This window comes from Seriola aureovittata, chromosome 8 (assembly GCF_021018895.1).
Source record: "Seriola aureovittata isolate HTS-2021-v1 ecotype China chromosome 8, ASM2101889v1, whole genome shotgun sequence".
Lineage (NCBI taxonomy): Eukaryota > Metazoa > Chordata > Actinopteri > Carangiformes > Carangidae > Seriola > Seriola aureovittata.
Genome location: NC_079371.1, coordinates 12,704,886 through 12,725,934, shown reverse-complemented (window position 1 = coordinate 12,725,934; position 21,049 = coordinate 12,704,886). Strand labels below are relative to the sequence as shown.

Here is a 21,049-nt window from a genome sequence, read left to right as displayed (position 1 = left end):
CCGATCAATGAATCTCTGGATCACGGGATTTAGAATATAACACGGCGGTTTAGATTTAACAAAGATGCATAAGTGATATTAGAATTTAAATTCACTTTTCAATTTATTACTTGGATTAGCAAAGCAAATGTGAAAGTTGTAGTAAGGCATTAAGTAGTAAGACACATTTAGCAAACAGATGTAAGAAGTCTGCAAATTCCACTCTAACTGTTGTACATGTGTAAATTATTTTGCGCCACACTGGCTGTCGATTTAAGTTACACTTAACCGTGTGCCCTGTCTGAAATTTTAGTTTAGAGTTTAAGGCAACATTTTTAGTCTGAAACTGATGAGTCATCAGCGAGACACAATTCAAATATCCTGACTCTCCACCTTCTTTTTTTATTGCTTACAAAGAAGGATTAAAAGAAACGTAGAGAAAGAGGAAAAAACATCCTTCATGTGGGTCAGGGATCAGACTCATAATGACAATATAGTTGATGGACCATGGTCAGCTCACCAGTACAGTACCATGTGAATATCCTTCTCTTTCCAGCCCTCTGTCAACAAATTACAAAATATATGGGAGCCTGAATTTGAGTGTGGATTCAGTCAGTTACTTATTTTGGCGTTGGCAGAGGGCATAATGCCACGACAGCCTCATGTAGTAACTCCTGGTTCTGAGTAACCAAGAGCTGGGTTCATCCAGGGCTTTCAGAGTTCAGGAATCAGGTCATTTCACATCCACCGCTCTCCAGTGGTTTACAGAGGTTTAGGAATAACAGACTGTGTCCCAATTTTATGCTTTATACTATCTGTATACAGTGTGTACTATAAACTAAACTTTACTCTTATTTGGGTTATTATTAAGAAATTAACATACTTTACCATTATATACTAAGGAAACAATACATCAATCAAAATGCATTTTCAAAATGTAAATGCCAGTTGAAGTTTACAAAGAGAAATGTGTCTTCAAAGATCTTTCTGGAACTGTCCCACCATCACTGTTTTGCATGTACGAAATTCTGTCACTTTTTCCAGTGTGAACACACTTAAAAATACCCAGCATCACTTCATAGGCGCTACAGGCTTTGTACAACTTAAAGGTGCCCTGCGGAGTTTTCTTCCAGGCAAAAGTTTTTGTTTACCTTCACTGTTACGCACCAAATGGCATTGTGTGTATCCCTGAAGTCTAACAAACCTCCCTCGTAAAACATTTGCAAAGCTTGTTTTTCTCTTAAATGTTTGACATCTGCATTGTTTACATGCAGGTTTAGTAGCTTGCAGTCTTCTTCGCCGCCTCTATCGGCGCATTAGAGTGCTTCTTTCACGTGATGAGCTGTGACCTGTTGATCAGTGGAATAGTATGAAGTCATTGGCTGGATGTGTATTGTGTCATCAAGTGCAAAGTAAGACGGACCCACTCATTAGAAAAAAATTCAATAAATAAAATAACCTTTAAAAACTCCACATGGAACCTTTAAGAAAACAGTTATAATGATTTTTTTTTTAACAGGCATCTGCACAGACGAGCCATGTTAGTGTCAAATATCAGTGTGTGTTAAGAGGTCTGATAATCATCACCACAATGTGTCACTGTAAGACAATATGAGGAACTAGAGTTCAGCTGAGAACAAACAGCACTTGAAAAGCGTGTACAGATGTTTACAAACCTGCATGGTTATTTATGTGGCAAAGAGGTCAAGTCTTTAAAAATGATAAAAACCCATTAAAAACTGTGTCAGCCAAGAGAAAACGTGGTCACAAGCAGAATCTTGCCAACAATGACTGAAGGACATTTGATCGTACAGATGTTAAACACCACAAACATAAATATAACCTTAGCATTGCTTTAAAAGCTCTGACCACTTATATCCAAAGTGAGCACACAAAGATGCTCTTCATGGTGTAAGGATCACAAACGTTTCAACACAAAGCAGTGGACTGTAACTTGGTCTGACTGATTATTTTTTTTTACCCTTTTTAACACTTAAAACATTCAAGAGACATTTCATGAAGCAGCAGATCAAAGAACCTTTAAGGGAAGTAGTTCGCCGCCTGTTTTATCCCTCAAACAAATGGACAGTTTCAATCTTGAGTTTTCAAGGCAGGACTTGTTTGACGGCATTACACAGACAACAGACACTGGTCTGAGGGTGAATAATGGCCCTGTTGTGCTTTGATACTGATGTACTGTTGTTTTGGTTCAGTTCCTCCACCCACTGCAGGGTTTTCCCCCGGGAATTTTTTTAGCCAAGGTGGTAAGCCACCCAGAACCTGACGCATCGAGGCTTACGATCAGTTTAGTTAGTTGATGACGGCCTAAACAACAGTTGCACTTATTAATATATATGGCATTTGCTGTATAAAGTCATTCTTTTACTCTTTCCCTGTTCTTTTTCCCTTTTAATTTTATATTTCCTAAAAGTGCATTAATTTTTCTGACATTAGCAGAAGTGGTGTTGTTTCAAGCGAGGAGGCCCACCTCAGCTGAAAAACACTGTGGGAAGCCCTGCGCTCAATTTAAAGCTATTAGTCAGTCGCTAAAAGTTAGCCTCACAAAGCCAGCTTAAATCTGACATTTACTGATGAATACGTCTGCCGAGAATCAACTGAGCTCAGTGACTGAAAGCCAGATCAACAAAGAAGTTAATTATGTATAATGATGTCTGGATAATGATGTGACTCACTGAATACTGAAACCTCTAAAGTTCCTGACCAGGTGGGGTCGATTTCAAAATAAAATATAATTCCTTTATTTGAAAGGCATATTTGTCTCAGGACAGACTAGCTGATAGAACATTTATTGAGTCACAAATGCTTTGTTCATGTTGTTGTCTCTGTGAAGGAAAGCCGTTGTAAATCATCTGTTGCACAGTCTATTTAAAGGGATTCCTGACCTGAGCAAACGTCTATTGAGCTTTGCCAGATCACAAAGTAACAAAGCAACATTCGTGGGCTGACTTTGCAAGGCTAACCATAAATACCTGACTTGTAAAGTGAGATTCGGATATGCTATGCATGTTGTGTGTGGGTAGGAGTGTCAGGTGTGCTGTAAACCCACAGTCTTGTTTTGGACTATTTACATTTTGTCACGTCTCGACATTGGCACCATGTTGCGAGTGTGGCGGTCGTCAGAGTGCAGGAGCTGAATTTGTCTGCTTCTCTGGTTGGGGTAGGTCTGAAAGAGAAGAGTCTGGAGGTGGTGTAGGGGGATTGGATGGTGGCTGTATGTCACTGTTGAGCCTCCTCACCCGCAGAGGGCTCCACCTGTGTGACAGCTGCCTCCTCATGCTCCTCCTCTTGGGCTTTCGTGGCCGTCTCCTCTTCTCCTCGCTCGCTGCTGGCTGGGCACGGTCACTCAGCGTGTCTGAGGACTCGTCGATGTACGCCAGGTTCTCCCCGAAGAAATCCAGCAGCTGGCAGCTGGCTGAGGAGGCAGTGTTGAGGGGAGGGGAGGGAAGGAGGATTGGGGGGAAGGAAGGAGGGAAAAGTGGGGCAGGAGGGGAGGTGTCTGTGCAAAAGCCAGGGGCAGGTGTATGTTTGTGGTTATTGGTTGCTACAGATCCATATTTCTCTGCTGGAATCAGTTTGTCTTTCTCTTGTGCTGTGCCCATGTCTGCGGCTCTCGTTCCTCCTCTCTCCATGGTGCTGATGGCACAGTAGTGCTGGAACTGGTGCAGCGCCATGAAGGACGAGGAGACCGAGGAGCCCTCTGATCTGGAGTCATAAGGAGACTCGGATCCAGAGAAAGATTCTCCCTGCATGGCTGCACCTGCCGAGTCCAGCTCCAAGGTGGAGCGGGCCACAGGGAGGGAGAATGAGCGGGCCAGCAGGTGAGGAAAGGACCTGCCCTCCACCTGCAGACTCACATCAGGGTTAACCCTCAATCCGGGCCCAGCAACGCTGACCCGTGGCCTGGGCTTAGCCACCTCCGCCCTCTCGAGAGACGAATGGGCCTCCAGCTGGCTCATGGAGCTGGAGAGACCGGGCCAGCGGTTCGGCAGGTGTCCATTCTCAGATCCCCCTCGAACCCAGTGTCCCAAAGTATACTGGGCACCCCGACGGATGCGACGGCGCTCACTGCGTTTCCAGCGCCGGCGCTGCAGGAGGAAAGGGTCGTTGAACTCCAGAGGGTTTGGGATCCGGAAATCCATGGACATGTTCTGGATGTTCTGGGTCCAGTCTGTGGCGTGGGCCCTCAACTCCTCCATCTAAGAGAGACATTAGCAGGAGAACAGAAAAGATAAGGGTCTAAACAAGATTACTTGCAGCTCTTCCTCTCTTGCTATAAATTCCTGCACCATATATCTCTCACCTCAGCACGGGTCCTCTTAGACAGCACCCTCAGCCAGTTGCCTATCATGGTAAGGATGGAGGCAAAGTAGGCAAGACCAAACACTATCCACAACCACACCAGAGGCTTGAGGAACGAGCCACTCTCAGGACCACCAACTGGACACAGAGAAAGTGGGGTTGAATGTGTTGTGATGTTCCAATGATCTTCCACAGAGATAATCGGTTTTCTTTTGCTCCCCAAAATGGAAAGTCGTCAGGGGTCTGCTTCACAGAAATCCTAGGTTACTGTTTCTGAGTCTATGGAAGTTGTTTTAACACAACAACAACCACAACACTAGTGACGTTTTTTGTTTGAGATCTGTTAATAACTACTTAATCTACTAACTACTAACTAATTAATCAAATAATGGTTTCAGCACTAATTGTTTATGCTGCAGTGATAATGAGTTAAAGTTTGCAGTGCACCACTGTGAGGTCAAAGTTCAACAAATTTGAACTTTCGGTGTGGCAGACTATTAAAACATAGATAAATTAATAAGTTACATTTCTAAATGGATCTATTGAGTAACAATCATACTGAGACAAAACTAAATAAAACTTGCAGGGTGGCATGAGCCTACAGATTCAGCTGACATTTCTTACAATGGGGTTGTTTGTGCGTTTTAAAGCCTGCATGTCTCTGAAAAAGTCATTTCTCCAGGTAGTTGGACCAGATCACAAAAGGCTATAAAAAATTCTGATGTATCATTTGGACTAACATGAGGAATGTGATGATATTACAATATTGTTATTGACAATATGTAGGTGATAATATAGTATCCTGAATAACAGTCATCAAAAGACTAAAAAATGTACATTTCAATTTTAACAACTTGATTCTTTGACTTATAGATTATTTTTCAACCAATTAGATAATATTTGTTTCCAGATCAGCACTGCTGCCTTGAAATGTTGGTGTAACTAAATCTAAAAAAAAATAAAACAGACAGAGCAAAAACTACAAACCTGGAACCTTATTCACAAAACACCGTAAGGCTAAAAGCAGCTTCTGACTGGCAGAGTTTGGAAAAACTTTTGGGGGGATTTCATGAAGCAGTGTTTAGATTTTCTTATTTCCTTCCCTGATTATCATCTTGTGACTCTCAGAATCACCTTGCTATTCCTTGTGTGGGGTTTTCACCCCCAGGTTGGAAACCACTGCTCTTGACCAGTTTGAAAGGAGACACACATGAGGTTGTGTGTCAGTACCTGGTACGAAGTCTCCAAAGCCAACAGTGGTGAGAGTGATGACCACAAAGTAGAGTGACTCCAGAAACGACCACTCCTCCATTTTCTGAAACACGACTGTCGGCACGGCAAGGAAGATAAGACAACCAATCAGGATGGAGAGAACCGCTGAAATCACACGCACAGTGGTTGGCCTGACCTTACGTTTCTACAGGGGGAGAAAGAAAACAGCAAACACAGAGGCAGCATAAATAATAAATAATTATTATTACTTAAGACTGTTGTGATTTAAAAACAGAACAAAAGAGGACAAGAATAAAATTGAAATTAAACAACAAAAGGTGAAAAATGTGGATGTAAACACACTGTATCTAAACACACTGTATCATGTCTACACTTTTTACATGGCCAGTGTTTGTGCAATTTATTGGTGTATCCTGCAGTCATTTCTTTAATTCCATTAATCTATATTTAATTTAAGTACAACCAACAAGTTATTTTATATCCTGTAAAATCTATGATCAGTCCATAGTTTCATTAAATAAGCTTTTTTTGACAAAATGATCTGAACTAAAAATCACCTTTTTCCCTGCCGTGCTTCTGAATAAAAACCTCATTTGCTGATGAAATGCAAAAGGAAAAAAAAAAAAAAAGAAGCCATGGACCTTGAATCTACTATGTCTATGGTCAAAAATGAACTTTCACATGTAAGCTTTTTCGGGAAGCTGTTTAAATATTTACGTTTCTTGGTTGAAGATCCTTGGCTTTACAGGTGCAGGTAACATCTGAGAATAGAGAATTAAATATGTGACCTTGTTATTGCTGCCATACACAGGCTCAGTTGCTCAGTGGTGAGCAGAGGGCAGCAGCTGCAGTGTGTGTCACCTTCACAATGTTAAAGTCTGCAGGCAGTGCTGGTAATGGCCACACACCCTGTATAAATACAGGTTTAAAATAAATTATAGTCTGTAGAAATTTTATTTGCAGTTCATGTTTTGTGACTTTTGTCGAGGAAGCAGCTACTTTAGTTGCATTAATCTCCAATTTTGTTGATATGCTTCAAGACTACACAAGTCTGAACACGCTTCTACACTATTAAAGATTAATGGTTTCATTCCAGTTGAACAGTAAATGAGATTAAATTCTTGCATTTCTTATAATCAGAAAATTGAGAATTATTCACTGCTGAGACAGCAATAAAAAAAACACAAGGTCCAGGCCTCATACACAAAGGTGCTTAGCTGTGATTCAGACAGGTGTAAATCACACTGAGGTTTGGTTCCTGGGCAGGACAGACCATTCTCACCAGGAAGAGGGTCTCAATCTTGGCCACAGCTCTCCGAAGCACTGTGCCCATGTGGTCACCCACTCCAGCTAGCAGTATGCCAAACATGGGGATGCCCACCAGGGCGTAGCACACGCAGAACAGCTGGCCATACCATGTCCGAGGAGACAGGTTCCCAAAGCCTGTTTAAAAAAACAAAAACAACACAAAGGCCTTTAGCTACTTACATGTGTCAATATGCTTGCAAGTTCTAAAGAGACTCTTTAAGAAGATATTTTAATTAGGAGAGCTTTTTATACAGTATACTGTACATAGACTGTGCCCCTATAGTTTGTGAACATTTTCTGTATCGGTAATTTCCATTTACAGTCAACCAGAGCCCCATTCTGACGTGTCTTTTGGACTAACATGAGGAGTATGATGGGGTCATCAGTTCACACAGACTACTAATACTAATGTCCAGTTCACACACAAAGACCAAAAAGAGAAACAAAGGACATGTTAACTATATTGATATTGACAATATGTAGATAATAATGTAGTAAACTGAATAGCAGTCATTAATAGACTAAAAAATGTCATAAAATAAGGGATGTGTCAGTCCTACTTTTTGGGAAGTAGGAGGAATAAAAAGAGCAATTCACAAAGCCTTTCAGTACTAAAACTCCTCTGAGAGCTTAGAGGCAGACCAGAGGACTCCTTAATCACCACGACCTACTCAAAGTCTATCAAAATGAAAATAAATAAACTTTATTTATATATGACTTTTCTTAACAATGTCATAAAGTGCTTTACAAAATGAACTAGCCACCTACCTATGGTGGTAATGATGGTACCACAGAAGAAGAAGGCAGAGGCCAGGTCCCAGCGGCTGGTGAAGTTGGCAGGGAGGCTGCTCACATCCAGGCCTGCGTCCACCGCAGACACCACTTCCTGCAGGGGGGGATGTAGGTTATTTAACTGTAGATTCATCCTCTAACACAAATCTGTACACAATATCAGCTCGTACCTGCTTTGACATAGATTTGTTTAGCTTTATTTGTTCATTTCTGATTTATTTATTACTCTTGTGTGTATGTGAATTCAGACTTAAGTAGAGATCACCTCTACATCATAATCATCATAGGTTCAAGTCTGATTAATGTCAATTTTCTTTTTGTTGTGCCAAACATTAACATACAAGACAACATACTTGATGTGCAAGTTTCCTAATACTGCCTTTAAAGCAGTATTCAGAGCAAAGTTTATCCTGCAATTTACCACAGTCTACTGCGCCACGCCAGTCCAGTTGTTGGAGGTAGTGCACCTACAAGCTAGTTTTCAGACTGACAATAATCAACAGATATGAAGTTTAAATTTATGAAATGTTGTTGCTGTTCACCATCAATATTATTTATTTATGCCAAACAACATCCCTGTTCTTCTGAATATCATCACAAATCTGACACTGTAAAGATAAATATTAAGTATCACATTTCTTTCTATCAGAGATTTTGAGAAATATGTTCCATCTTTAAAAAATAAAATAAATAAAACAGTTCAAAATAAAATACTGGTATGTCATTTTTTATATACACTATAGTATATATGCATCTAGATAACTTGATGTAATTAATGTATTAATTAGTGCCACGGGTGCTCAGTACCGAGGCACTCCTCTACAGCTAGAATAGCTGAGAGGAGTGCCATCTATTAATATTCTGTTTCGGGTTTATTATTCTTCCGCCAAATTTCGGCGCGTAGCTCGTCCCGCAGCTTTGAGAAAACCCCGGTAATATATACATCAAAACGTGCGTCTTGATCCCGCAAGGGGTGCTATGACTTTTGGTGTTAAAATTCCAATTTTTCCCAAAGTTATTCCCAAAAAACTGGGAATAAATAATGCATTAGAAATGCATTGGAATTTTCTTTAGAAACCCACCTTTTTTCGACAAAATGGCACCTTTTTGCTGAGTCACCCAGCTCTCTCATACCTGCACGTAGAAATGTGATTCAAACTATAAAACGGAGGACAACTTCTGCTCTCTCAAAAAGACAGGAACTGTTTTTACATAACATGTAAACTTTTCAAACTATGAGCACTCAAAGGAGGAGTGCAAATCACTTTTTCTTCAAAGTTAGAGTGAAAGCGTCAGTTGGCTAGAGTGCGTGAAGCAGTAAAAAATAACCTTTATTTTTATTTTTAACTCGAGCTCGCGGCCAAACCGTAAAAAGGAGACAAATAATTCTTTCTGAAAATGTAGACATAGTTGTTGGGATTCATAAAATGTAACTTTGACAGACAAAATTTAAACGGGGGTGCCGAGTCCGGCAGCAATACCTGTCTCACTCTCATTGACACCTAATGTAATCGTCTTTTTTCTTCAAAAGAATCTCACTCTGTCTTCACACTGAGCTTCCTCACTCATTTTAAGGAATATCTGAATAAAATAGAGACTGTAGAAACTTCTGGCTTCAGTGTCTGTCACGGTCTTTTCGGTTTATGAAGAGAAGTAACGGTTTTCTCATAATTTGCAGTTGTTTGAAGCCACGTAGAAGCCAAATTCTGGGCATTTTCACACAGTATAATAAGGCATAAAAATGGCAAAAAACATCATAGTATAGTCAGGCACAAAACGTCATAGTATAGTAAGGCAAAAAATGCCAAAAAAAGTCATATTATAGTAGAGCATAAAAATGGCAAAAAACGTCATAGTATTGTATGGCATAAAATTTTAAAAAAACATCATAGTATACTAAGGCATAAAAATGACAAAAAAACGTCATAGTATAGTCAGGCACAAAACCTCACAGTATAGTAAGGCATAAAAATGCCAAAAAAAGTCATATTCTAGTAGAGCATAAAAATGGCAAAAAACGTAATCATATAGCATGACTTGAATATGTCAAAAAATGTCATTGTATAGTATGGCATAAAATGTCACAAAAACATAATAGTATATAAAGGCATGAAAGGTCATAAAAACGTCACAGTATGGTAAGGCATTAAACGCCCAAAAACATCACAGTATCATAAGGTATAAAAATGGCAAAAAACATCATAGTATAGTAAGGCAAAAAATATATCAAAAAGGACCATAGGACAGTAAAGCCCCAAACCAGGGATTGAATCCATGACCTTGCCAGTGTGAGGCAGCAGTCCTGACCATTGTACAACAATACTTCTGCATCACAAGCTCATGGTATAGCATGATATTAAGGATATTTTAGCATACTAATCCATGATATATCACAAAAGATTGTCCATTAGGCATAAAATGTCATGAAAACATAATTGTATAGTAAGACATATAAATATCAAAAAACATCATAGTTTAGGATGGCGCAAAAATGTCACAGTATATAAAAGCCTGAAACCAGGGTTTGAACCCTTGCCCTTCTCAGTGTGAGGGAATAGTCCTAACCATTTTACCATCATGCTGCTGCATTATGAACGCCTTGTATAGAAAGGTATATAAAATATCAGTATACTACTCCGTGACATATCATAAAAAATCATAGTATTGTGAGGCATAAAATATTATAGTATAGTAAGGCATAAAAATGGAAAAACAATTCATCGTATACTGTGGTGTGAAAATATCAAAAAGCATCATAAGAGAGTAAAGCCCCAAAGTAGGGTTTGAACCCATGACCTTCTCATTGTGAAGCAACAATTCTAACCATTGTACCACGATGGTGCTGCATCACAATTTAATGGTATAGCAAGATATTAAGAATATCTTAGCATACTAATCCATGATATATCATAAAAGGTTATTGTCCATTAGGCATACAATGTCATGAAAACATCATTGTATAGTAAGGCATAAAAATGTAAAAAAACATCATAGTATAGGATGGCGCAAAAATGTCACAGCATATAAAAGCCTAAAAACAGGCTTTGAACCCTTGCCCTTCTCAGTGTGAGGCTATAGTCCTAACCGTCGTACCACCATGCTGCTGGATCACTAATTCATTGTATAGCAAGGTATGTAAAATATCAGTACACTACTCCGTGAAATATCATAAAAACGTCATAGTATTGTAAGGCATAAAACGTCATAGTATAGTCAGGCACAAAACGTCACAGTATAGTAAAGCAAAAAAATGCCAAAAAAAGTCATATTATAGTAGAGCATAAAAATGTCAAAAAACTTCATAGTATTGTATGGCATAAAATTTCAAAAAAACATCATAGTATAATAAGGCATAAAAATGGCAAAAAACGTCATAGTATAGTATGGCATAAAATTTCAAAAAATGTCATAGTATACTAAGGCATAAAAATGGCAAAAACGTCATAGTATAGTCTGGCACAAAACGTCACAGTATAGTAAGGCATAAAAATGGCAAAAAAAGTCATATTATAGTAGAGCATAAAAATGGCAAAAAACGTCATAGTATTGTATGGCATAAAATTTTAAAAAAACATCATAGTATACTAAGGCATAAAAATGACAAAAAAACGTCATAGTATAGTCAGGCACAAAACCTCACAGTATAGTAAGGCATAAAAATGCCAAAAAAAGTCATATTCTAGTAGAGCATAAAAATGGCAAAAAACGTAATCATATAGCATGACTTGAATATGTCAAAAAACGTCATAGTATAGTATGGCATAAAATTTTAAAAAAACATCATAGTATACTAAGGCATAAAAATGACAAAAAAACGTCATAGTATAGTCAGGCACAAAACCTCACAGTATAGTAAGGCATAAAAATGCCAAAAAAAGTCATATTCTAGTAGAGCATAAAAATGGCAAAAAACGTAATCATATAGCATGACTTGAATATGTCAAAAAATGTCATTGTATAGTATGGCATAAAAATGTCACAAAAACATAATAGTATATAAAGGCATGAAAGGTCATAAAAACGTCACAGTATGGTAAGGCATTAAACGCCCAAAAACATCACAGTATCATAAGGTATAAAAATGGCAAAAAACATCATAGTATAGTAAGGCAAAAAATATATCAAAAAGGACCATAGGACAGTAAAGCCCCAAACCAGGGATTGAATCCATGACCTTGCCAGTGTGAGGCAGCAGTCCTGACCATTGTACAACAATACTTCTGCATCACAAGCTCATGGTATAGCATGATATTAAGGATATTTTAGCATACTAATCCATGATATATCACAAAAGATTGTCCATTAGGCATAAAAATGTCATGAAAACATAATTGTATAGTAAGACATATAAAATATCAAAAAACATCATAGTTTAGGATGGCGCAAAAATGTCACAGTATATAAAAGCCTGAAACCAGGGTTTGAACCCTTGCCCTTCTCAGTGTGAGGGAATAGTCCTAACCATTTTACCATCATGCTGCTGCATTATGAACGCCTTGTATAGAAAGGTATATAAAATATCAGTATACTACTCCGTGACATATCATAAAAAATCATAGTATTGTGAGGCATAAAATATTATAGTATAGTAAGGCATAAAAATGGAAAAACAATTCATCGTATACTGTGGTGTGAAAATATCAAAAAGCATCATAAGAGAGTAAAGCCTCAAAGTAGGGTTTGAACCCATGACCTTCTCATTGTGAAGCAACAATTCTAACCATTGTACCACGATGGTGCTGCATCACAATTTAATGGTATAGCAAGATATTAAGAATATCTTAGCATACTAATCCATGATATATCATAAAAGGTTATTGTCCATTAGGCATACAATGTCATGAAAACATCATTGTATAGTAAGGCATAAAAATGTAAAAAAACATCATAGTATAGGATGGCGCAAAAATGTCACAGCATATAAAAGCCTAAAAACAGGCTTTGAACCCTTGCCCTTCTCAGTGTGAGGCTATAGTCCTAACCGTCGTACCACCATGCTGCTGGATCACTAATTCATTGTATAGCAAGGTATGTAAAATATCAGTACACTACTCCGTGAAATATCATAAAACGTCATAGTATTGTAAGGCATAAAACGTCATAGTATAGTCAGGCACAAAACGTCACAGTATAGTAAGGCAAAAAAATGCCAAAAAAAGTCATATTATAGTAGAGCATAAAAATGTCAAAAAACTTCATAGTATTGTATGGCATAAAATTTCAAAAAAACATCATAGTATAATAAGGCATAAAAATGGCAAAAAACGTCATAGTATAGTATGGCATAAAATTTCAAAAAATGTCATAGTATACTAAGGCATAAAAATGGCAAAAACGTCATAGTATAGTCTGGCACAAAACGTCACAGTATAGTAAGGCATAAAAATGGCAAAAAAAGTCATATTATAGTAGAGCATAAAAATGGCAAAAAACGTCATAGTATAGTATGGCATAAAATTTCAAAAAACGTCATAGTATAATAAGGCATAAAAATGGCAGAAACGTCATAGTATAGTCAGGCACAAAACGTCACAGTATAGTAAGGCATAAAAATGCCAAAAAAAGTCATATTCTAGTAGAGCATAAAAATGGCAAAAAAACGTCATAGTATAGTCAGGCACAAAACGTCACAGTATAGTAAGGCATAAAAATGCCAAAAAAATACATATTATAGTAGAGCATAAAAATGGCAAAAAACGTCATAGTATTGTATGGCATAAAATTTCAAAAAATGTCATAGTATACTAAGGCATAAAAATGACAAAAAAACGTCATAGTATAGTCAGGCACAAAACGTCACAGTATAGTAAGGCAAAAAAAATGCCTTCCTTAAAGGAATATCTGAATAAAATAGAGACTGTAGAAACTTCTGGCTTCAGTGTCTGTCACGGTCTTTTCGGTTTATGAAAAGAAGTAACGGTTTTCTCATAATTTGCAGTTGTTTTGAAGCCATGTAGAAGCCAAATTCTGGGCAGATTTTCACATTGCTATGGCAACGGCAGCTCCTGACCTGTGTGCGTGCCTGCGTGCGCCTAGCAACCAGATAACCAACTCTCCAAGCTCTGCTAGCTTTACATTAGCCGCATGTTAGGTCTTAAATTACATTTAGTTAGGTCTTAAATATGTAAGCCCATTTACTGCTTCCTTCGTTGCTTTTTTTTTGTTTTGTTAAAAGAGTGAATGAAGTTGTGACGGTCTCCGCTGAGACAGAGAAGAGGAGAAGCTACTAGCCCTCTCTCGCTGTCACTTCTAGTCGCGTTGCTCTCCTCCGCAGTAATGTTAAATTTAGCACAGAAAAAAACATAATAGTGGTAATTTAAATAGCGGTTCATGGGATTTATTAACCCTCAGGGGTCCCTCTGTCCTTTTTTGGACAATTTCTTTACTTTTCTTTTTTGATTTGCTGATCGTTTTGGCTGTGTTACAGCTGAAGGTATGGATGGAAAAACGTCATAGTATAGTATAAAATTTAAAAAAATGTCATAGTATACTAAGGCATAAAAATGACAAAAAAACGTCATAGTATAGTATAAAATTTCAAAAAACGTCATAGTATAATAAGGCATAAAAATGGCAAAAAACGTCATAGTATAGTCAGGCACAAAACGTCACAGTATAGTAAGGCAAAAAAAATGCCAAAAAAGTCATATTATAGTAGAGCATAAAAATGTCAAAAAACGTCATAGTATTGTATGGCATAAAATTTCAAAAAAACATCATAGTATAATAAGGCATAAAAATGGCAAAAAACGTCATAGTATTGTATGGCATAAAATTAAAAAAAAACATCATAGTATAATAAGGCATAAAAATGACAAAAAAACGTCATAGTATAGTCAGGCACAAAACGTCACAGTATAGTAAGGCATAAAAATGCCAAAAAAAAGTCATATTCTAGTAGAGCATAAAAATGCCAAAAAACGTCATGGGATTTATTAACCCTCAGGGGTCCCTCTGTCCTTTTTTGGACATTTTCTTTACTTTTCTTTTTTGATTTGCTGATCATTTTGGCTGTGTTACAGCTGAAGGTATGGATTTCTGCAAGAAAGTGTCTTTTTTTACATATTTTTAAAATCTAATGTCAGTTACTGTTACAGGTCTATTATACACTGGTAACACATTTTGTACCGTCTGGGGTTCCTCGCGTCCAAAAAAGGACACACAAAGAAAATGCTATAAAATTATCATATATCAATATTTTTTTCTGCTTTTTTTGCATAAATCTCTTAAACCACTTCAGTTCTGCTCAAACCTACCAAATGATTATTCGTTTTCAGGATTTTAACCCTTTAAATGCCCGTTTGAAGACATGTTGCCTCTTGTTTTATTAAAAAAAACAAGACAGAATATGAGATATTTCCCACATAATACATGATGGAGGGATGTGACATTGTTTTGTATCAGAGTCTTTTATATCAAGACATTTCTCAAAACCAGAATATGATCAGGGTGACTTTTGAACACTGGAAATAAATCATGTACTCATCCCGGCAGTAGCCCCCGTGGCACTCAAAATTTCCCTGGAATTTTCTAGTTGTATAATATTATTGTATCATATCAATCCTCTCAGCCCCTGAGTGTGTTTTTTACTGTCCTCCTAATGTAACAGTAGCACTGTATGGCTGATACTCCCAACAAATAATCTTATCTTCATTGTGCCATGTACAATATTTGTATTTGTGGGAGTGACAGGATGTCCTTATCAACAAATTGTGTCCAAGTAAGCTCTGATAAACTATCACGTGCACTTTTAATGGGCACTTTGGCTCTGTGGCAAAAACTGGAAATATGGTGCACAAGTAGGAACTTGCAGATACTGCAAGTGTGGGTATTGGGACGGACCTGAAGCTAAGCCTGAAATTGAGCCTGACGAGGAACAGGTTGGTCTGGAGGGATAATTTTCCTCGGTAACTGAGTTCAGACTTACTTTCCTCAAGTAAGTTTTGACTAATAATATTGCTTTATGAAATGAAAATGCTCTTAAATGGTAGAATATAAATAAACATTATTTACATACTTTATGCAGTTTTCATTTGTTGCATATCTAACATAGCTAGGAATCTTTAGCATTATGTTGGCATATATCATATTTGACCAAACATGTTATGTTCTAGTGTACTTTACAACTGCTGTATATTCAACAGATTTCCTGTGTACCATATCAAACTTACATACACACAATGATTACAGGTCTGTTTTTGTGGACGTTAACATAGTCTGCCTTGAAATGGACGTGTGTGTGTGTGTGTGTGTGTTGTGTAATATTTCAGGGTTGTAACCACAGTTATACAGAGTGCTTGAGTGGGATTGTGTAATGAGATTATACCTTCAAGAGATTGTGGAAGTCCAGCTCTGTGACACAGGAGTTATTACCAAGGAAGTTTTGCTTGGCTTTGAGCAGGTCTTCGAACGCTGAGCTCTCCTTGGGGAACTCCAGGGTGCGGAAAACAAGCGCTCCCATCACCAGGTACAGCATGACCCCTGTCAGCAGGGCCAAGAGGGTTGTGTACCGCATTTTCACCCTGTCGACCCCCCGGCCCCTCCAGGGTTAGAGGTCAGATCTCAGAAGCCAGGATCTGGTCGGGCTCTCAGTCAGGATACAGTCGGGCACAGCTGGCCATAAACAGGAAGTTCCTTTAGAGAGGTACTGTATGAGAATGGAAACGTAAACAGACAACACAAGTGTTCTTGGAAGGGTGACATATATTAACAACCTTTATTTATACATTTGTGCGTCAAACCGGAACCAAAGTGTTTGAGTGGGATTATGGAAAGACAGTTACTGAAAGGAAAAGTGAGAAGAAGGGAAGAAGAGTTGATATGGTACAAACATTTAGTATTTAGTGATACCCATATTATGTTAGTCAAATCAAGTGGGTACCCTCCAGAGTTTCATATGTTTTTGTACAAAATTGTCTTCTGAATGCATTTTTGCACAGAACAAGGACAGTAGATTTTGTCATTACATTAGTTATAATAAAGTCAGAATGAGTAGAAGAGGTACTGAAACAAAGTTACAGAGGCATGAACTTGGTATGAATGTCACCTTACCTCATCTTTTTTAGCACAAAATAAGAAGTTTTAAGGCATGTATTACTGCCCTTTTATGTGGAAAAGGCTTTGGAGCCATGGTCACGAGTTAGAACCCATTCTTTGTCAGCAGCTCTTGCAGTCATATAAAATGCAAAAATGCTTTGCACAGATAGAATCGGGAGATTTGGACCTTTCAAACAATGTATAATTTGTCAAGGTTGTTTAAAGATTGAGTCCAGCACAGACCAAAACACACCTAAAGTAGCACTATATTTAAAGGGTTAAAGCTCCATGTTGGCTTTAGAGATCTGAGGCATATTTTACTTGGACTCCTCAGAGCCACAGAAGACATTAAATAACTGATTTCACAGGCTGAGCAGAATTCCTGGCTCTTTAAGTGACCAGGTAAACAAACATGTCCCTCCAGATAGAGCTTTTTGTTCCCTCTTTGTCATGCTGACATAGTGTGTGGCGCTACTGAAGCTGAGGCGTGTTTAACTTGGAGCGTCCCCAGAAACGCTCCAAACACAAACCATATCAAAAACTTGGGTCTGTTAGGGAGGAGATATGCTCTGTCCACGATTGAACAAAAAACTGAACAGATGATGCAGTGTGTTAATAAGTGCATCCAATGTGATCACTGCCAAATGCAGCTTTATTGGAATATTGAAAGGAACTATTCTTCACTTTCGATGCTTTCTGTGGTTTCTTTTATGACAGCTTTTGTGATAGATAAAGAATGTTTTATAACTGAGCAGATGATGATGACAGTACCTTAAGTCACTAATGTCAGGAGCTCATCCCATGTTAAAGCTCCACAAATCAGGTGACGGGGAATTCTTTGACTGTTCTTTCCCCTTCACTATTTCTCGCAGATTTCTCCTCTGCTTCCTCTCTGGTTTGCCAGTGTCTTCAGGACCAGTCAGGAGTGGAGGATTGAGGGTCCATTTCTCTCTCCTACAAGCCTTTTGAAAACTTTTTAAGGAAGACAAAATACACATTGCTTTAGATTAAAAACATGCAGGCAAAACCCAAGTATGTGAAATGGACATGTATTAAACAGAACAGTTCCCTGTTCCTCTCTCTGTTTCAGCAGGGTTATGAGTGGCATTAAATGAATGTTCACATTGTTGGGAGTTTGTCATAATAACCAGGGAGGGACTGACACACACCAGGCCGCCCTGCCAGTGGTCTCACAAACGATTAGACTCTGCCAGGAGTCCAAACATACATCTTGACATTAATTGAAAACATGTTTAATCGCTTATCTTCATTTGGCTTTTTATGTTTTCTTTGAACTGTGTTTACCTTTGAGATAGATAGACACACACACACACGCACATGCACACGCACACGCACGCACACACACACACACACACACACACACACACACACAGATAGGACTGGGATTTAGGAGCTTCTTGTCCTGGGTCGGTCGGCCCTGGTCGTCTCCACACGGACCTTGACAATGTTCTGAGATTTCCCAGAGTCTGGCTGACTGTTAGCATTCTGTGCTAATGGACCGCTGGCTTTGGTTTGTGTGGACAGTCTCGTTCTCTGCCCCTGGCTTCAACACTGACAGATATTATTAGTTATCACTGTCTAAACCTACACTGGCATATTTTGATATTTTGCTAAGATATTGAGTGAGGACTTAGAAAGAGCAGAGCTGCGGCTGACAGACTGTGATCTAATCTTAAGTTAAACAGTGGGGCAGGTGGGGCAATAAATCATGAGGTGAGCTGTTTGAAAAGAAGCACAAGGCTGGGAGAAGATGTACATGTGCTATTCTTAGGTTTTACATTTAAGGCAGGTGTGCATGACAAATCTGACCAAACTTTGAGATGAACAACAGAAACTTAAAAAAAATCCACAGCAGCTATAAACACTCCTCTCAACGCGATTTGTAACTAGACTCACGTTCTGTTTGTGGTTCTGGAGACCCCGGGCCCCTTTTTAACAGCTCAAAAAACATACTTTGTGTTTTGCTTATTATTACCTCACTTTGATGTTTGACCTTCACTGTGCAGAATGATGTACTGTATGTGCAGTTTGTTTTCACATTGATCTGCTGAAGGAGGAATGATTGTCTAGTGAAGCAAAGCTGTCCATTACTTTATATTTACAAATGTCAATTAGATAGTAAATTGCATGAGAAATACAGAAAAAGAAAAAACTTTGGTTATAAAGTTATAATAATTATCAGCTTATAGTGATCAATTTGACTTGGACAGACGTGATCACTATAAGCAATCTCCAATGCCTTTGCATATTCACAGAAATTCTTATCCAACACGTCTTAAAACATGTCCGGGATCTTTAACATTGTTTTATCACCTCTATCACCTTTTTCTAATTGTATGAGAGTTTGTTCATAAGAGGTCTGACATGCATTTAGACCACTCTGGGATCTAATTAACCTCAAACATAGGTAACATCATTATGTAGGATAGCATGCTGTTCATTTCTGTGTCTATGAATGACTTTTTGGCAAACAGAAGTAATATATATATATATATATATATATATATATATATAGCCCATATAACAAATAAATACCTTATTTGGTTTAACAACAATGCTTAATGGTCATTTCTGTAGTTTGTATTAAAGGGAAGCGTCACTTCTTTTTACAGGAAACATGGGTATTAATAAAGGTCAGAGGTAAGGAAAAAATTGAGCTGATTTTGGCATTACTTTTATTATATCAAAATATACAGCTGTGGACCAATGAGGAAACAAAGCTAATGTCAACAAAAGGTTAAAGGCTCACACTTACATTTTAGTGAGTTTTGTTCCTTACTGTATGCCAGTTAACAAAAAGGCCTGTTTGTGTTCATGACAGTCTGTCACAGGCAGAGGAGCAGTTGATTTTTGTCCCACCCCTTTATCAGTGCCGACAAGCCGACGAGCCTCCAGAGATGAACATGACAGTGTGTGGAAGAGGATGTAGTATCTACTAAAGAATTTATAGTGCTGAGAAAAAATAAAGCTCCTTTAGATTGTAATTACCCCCCTTTTGCTTCTTTTTACAATGAGCCTCCAGACTGACGTCAGTAGGAGATCACATGTTACAACTCCTATTCCTTGGTTTCACACTGGGAAAAACTGATCCTCAGCAATAATGATAGGACTGTTTTGGGCAACAGAAGTAGCATAGAAAAAGAAAAAACTGGCTGACATTTTGCTCTGAGGCTACAAGGCCAAGAAAGAATATTTCCAACACAGATGCATGAATTCTAAAATATAGATTTAAGCTACATAGCTTTCTAAATTCTGAACTTAAATTACTGTTTACCATAGTGTCAGAGTTGAGAGAATTTATATGGGCAGGAATGTTGGAGCAAGGGATTGATCCTCTCTTTTTAAATCAGTATGATAGTCTGCTACTACACTTGGTAACCTTTAATTAAGGAGAAAAGGCCCAAGAGCCTCACATGCAAACCGACTCTAAAATCCGAGCAGCCTACAAAGTGAAAATAAACACAATCGGTCTCTTTACAAAAATACTTGTTACAACTTTCAGTACCCCCCCCCCCCCGAAAGAAATTCATTTAGCATGTCTTACCTTCAGATTGGAGAAATGTTGCAATCCAAGTTCGCCTCATGCAGTATGTGCCATATGTCACCACTCAACACTCAGCGAGGAGCTCGGCATGTGTGTGTGTGTATATTGTGAAAGTGCATGTGTGTTTTCTCCTTGGAAGGTGTTTCCCTATTCTCGTGACCCTACATCACTCTGACAGAAGAGAGCAGATCGGAGGAGGAGGAGGATGAGGACGAGGAGGAGGAGGAGAAGGAGGAGGAAGGGGCCGAGGCGTCAGTGACTGTGAAGTCCATTACAGTGCAGTGAGTGTGATTAACTACCGTCACTGCAGAGGAAGAGCAGAGGGCCTGGAGTTTCCTGAGCTGGACGTGGGGGGGCTTAGTTCTGTAAATCCTTCGCCTTTCCAACTTCTGTCTTTTTGGGAAGTAAAAACAGACACTTGTTTCTTCAAAGTCAGAGTTATGATCTACACAATTTTTCTTGTGCTTGAGGAGGAATTGCATCATGAAATAAAACAGACTCTAAAGTTGGAAAGCCTAACTCCTCAATACACCCTTTGATTCTTTGATCTAAGTCTGCTCCTTAAAAGCTTTCGGTACCTTCTCAACAATGTCTTCATGACCAAGAGGCAAAGGGAAAGGACTTTGGTAATTGCGGAAATGCTGATGTGATTTAACCAAGATATTCCAGTTAGACACTTTGAGGCTCTCGTCATTGGACCATGGCACTCATTAGTAACTGACAGCGGGTCAAACACCATGACAACATGAAATATGAAGTACAAAGAACACAGCTTGACTTATTGACTCAAAGGTGCTCAAAGATAAATTAATCCAA

The 21,049-nt window shown here is 38.4% G+C and overlaps 1 protein-coding gene across 4 annotated transcripts; it reads right to left on the bottom strand.

Moving 5' to 3' along the window:
• Positions 1 to 84: 84 nt before the first annotated feature.
• On the bottom strand, positions 85 to 20,861 carry kcnk4a (potassium channel, subfamily K, member 4a). 4 transcript variants are annotated; one of them, XM_056383501.1, is made up of 8 exons: positions 20,234 to 20,861; positions 17,440 to 17,640; positions 15,959 to 16,279; positions 7,609 to 7,726; positions 6,806 to 6,975; positions 5,530 to 5,716; positions 4,301 to 4,437; positions 85 to 4,196 (listed from the first exon to the last, which is right to left on the bottom strand). In XM_056383501.1, the coding sequence occupies exons 3-8, from the start codon at positions 16,145 to 16,147 to the stop codon at positions 3,117 to 3,119; spliced, it is 1,881 nt and encodes a 626-aa protein (XP_056239476.1). In that variant the 5' UTR covers positions 16,148 to 16,279; positions 17,440 to 17,640; positions 20,234 to 20,861; the 3' UTR covers positions 85 to 3,116. The 4 variants fall into 4 exon arrangements, with proteins under 4 accessions (XP_056239476.1, XP_056239477.1, XP_056239478.1 ...); XM_056383502.1 differs by having other exon boundaries at positions 15,959 to 16,266; XM_056383503.1 differs by having other exon boundaries at positions 15,959 to 16,245.
• Positions 20,862 to 21,049: the final 188 nt, after the last annotated feature.

What these genes read in the sequence shown, in the direction of transcription:
- kcnk4a (XM_056383501.1), bottom strand. Translation starts at nt 16,147, where the DNA reads ATGCGGTACACAACCCTCTTGGCCCTGCTGACAGGGGTCATGCTGTAC. An exon ending in ACTTCCACAATCTCTTGAAG is followed by an intron (nt 7,727 to 15,958) that starts GTATAATCTCAT and finishes CCCCCCCTGCAG; the next exon opens with GAAGTGGTGTCTGCGGTGGA. An exon ending in CTTTGGAGACTTCGTACCAG is followed by an intron (nt 4,438 to 5,529) that starts GTACTGACACAC and finishes CTCTGTGTCCAG; the next exon opens with TTGGTGGTCCTGAGAGTGGC.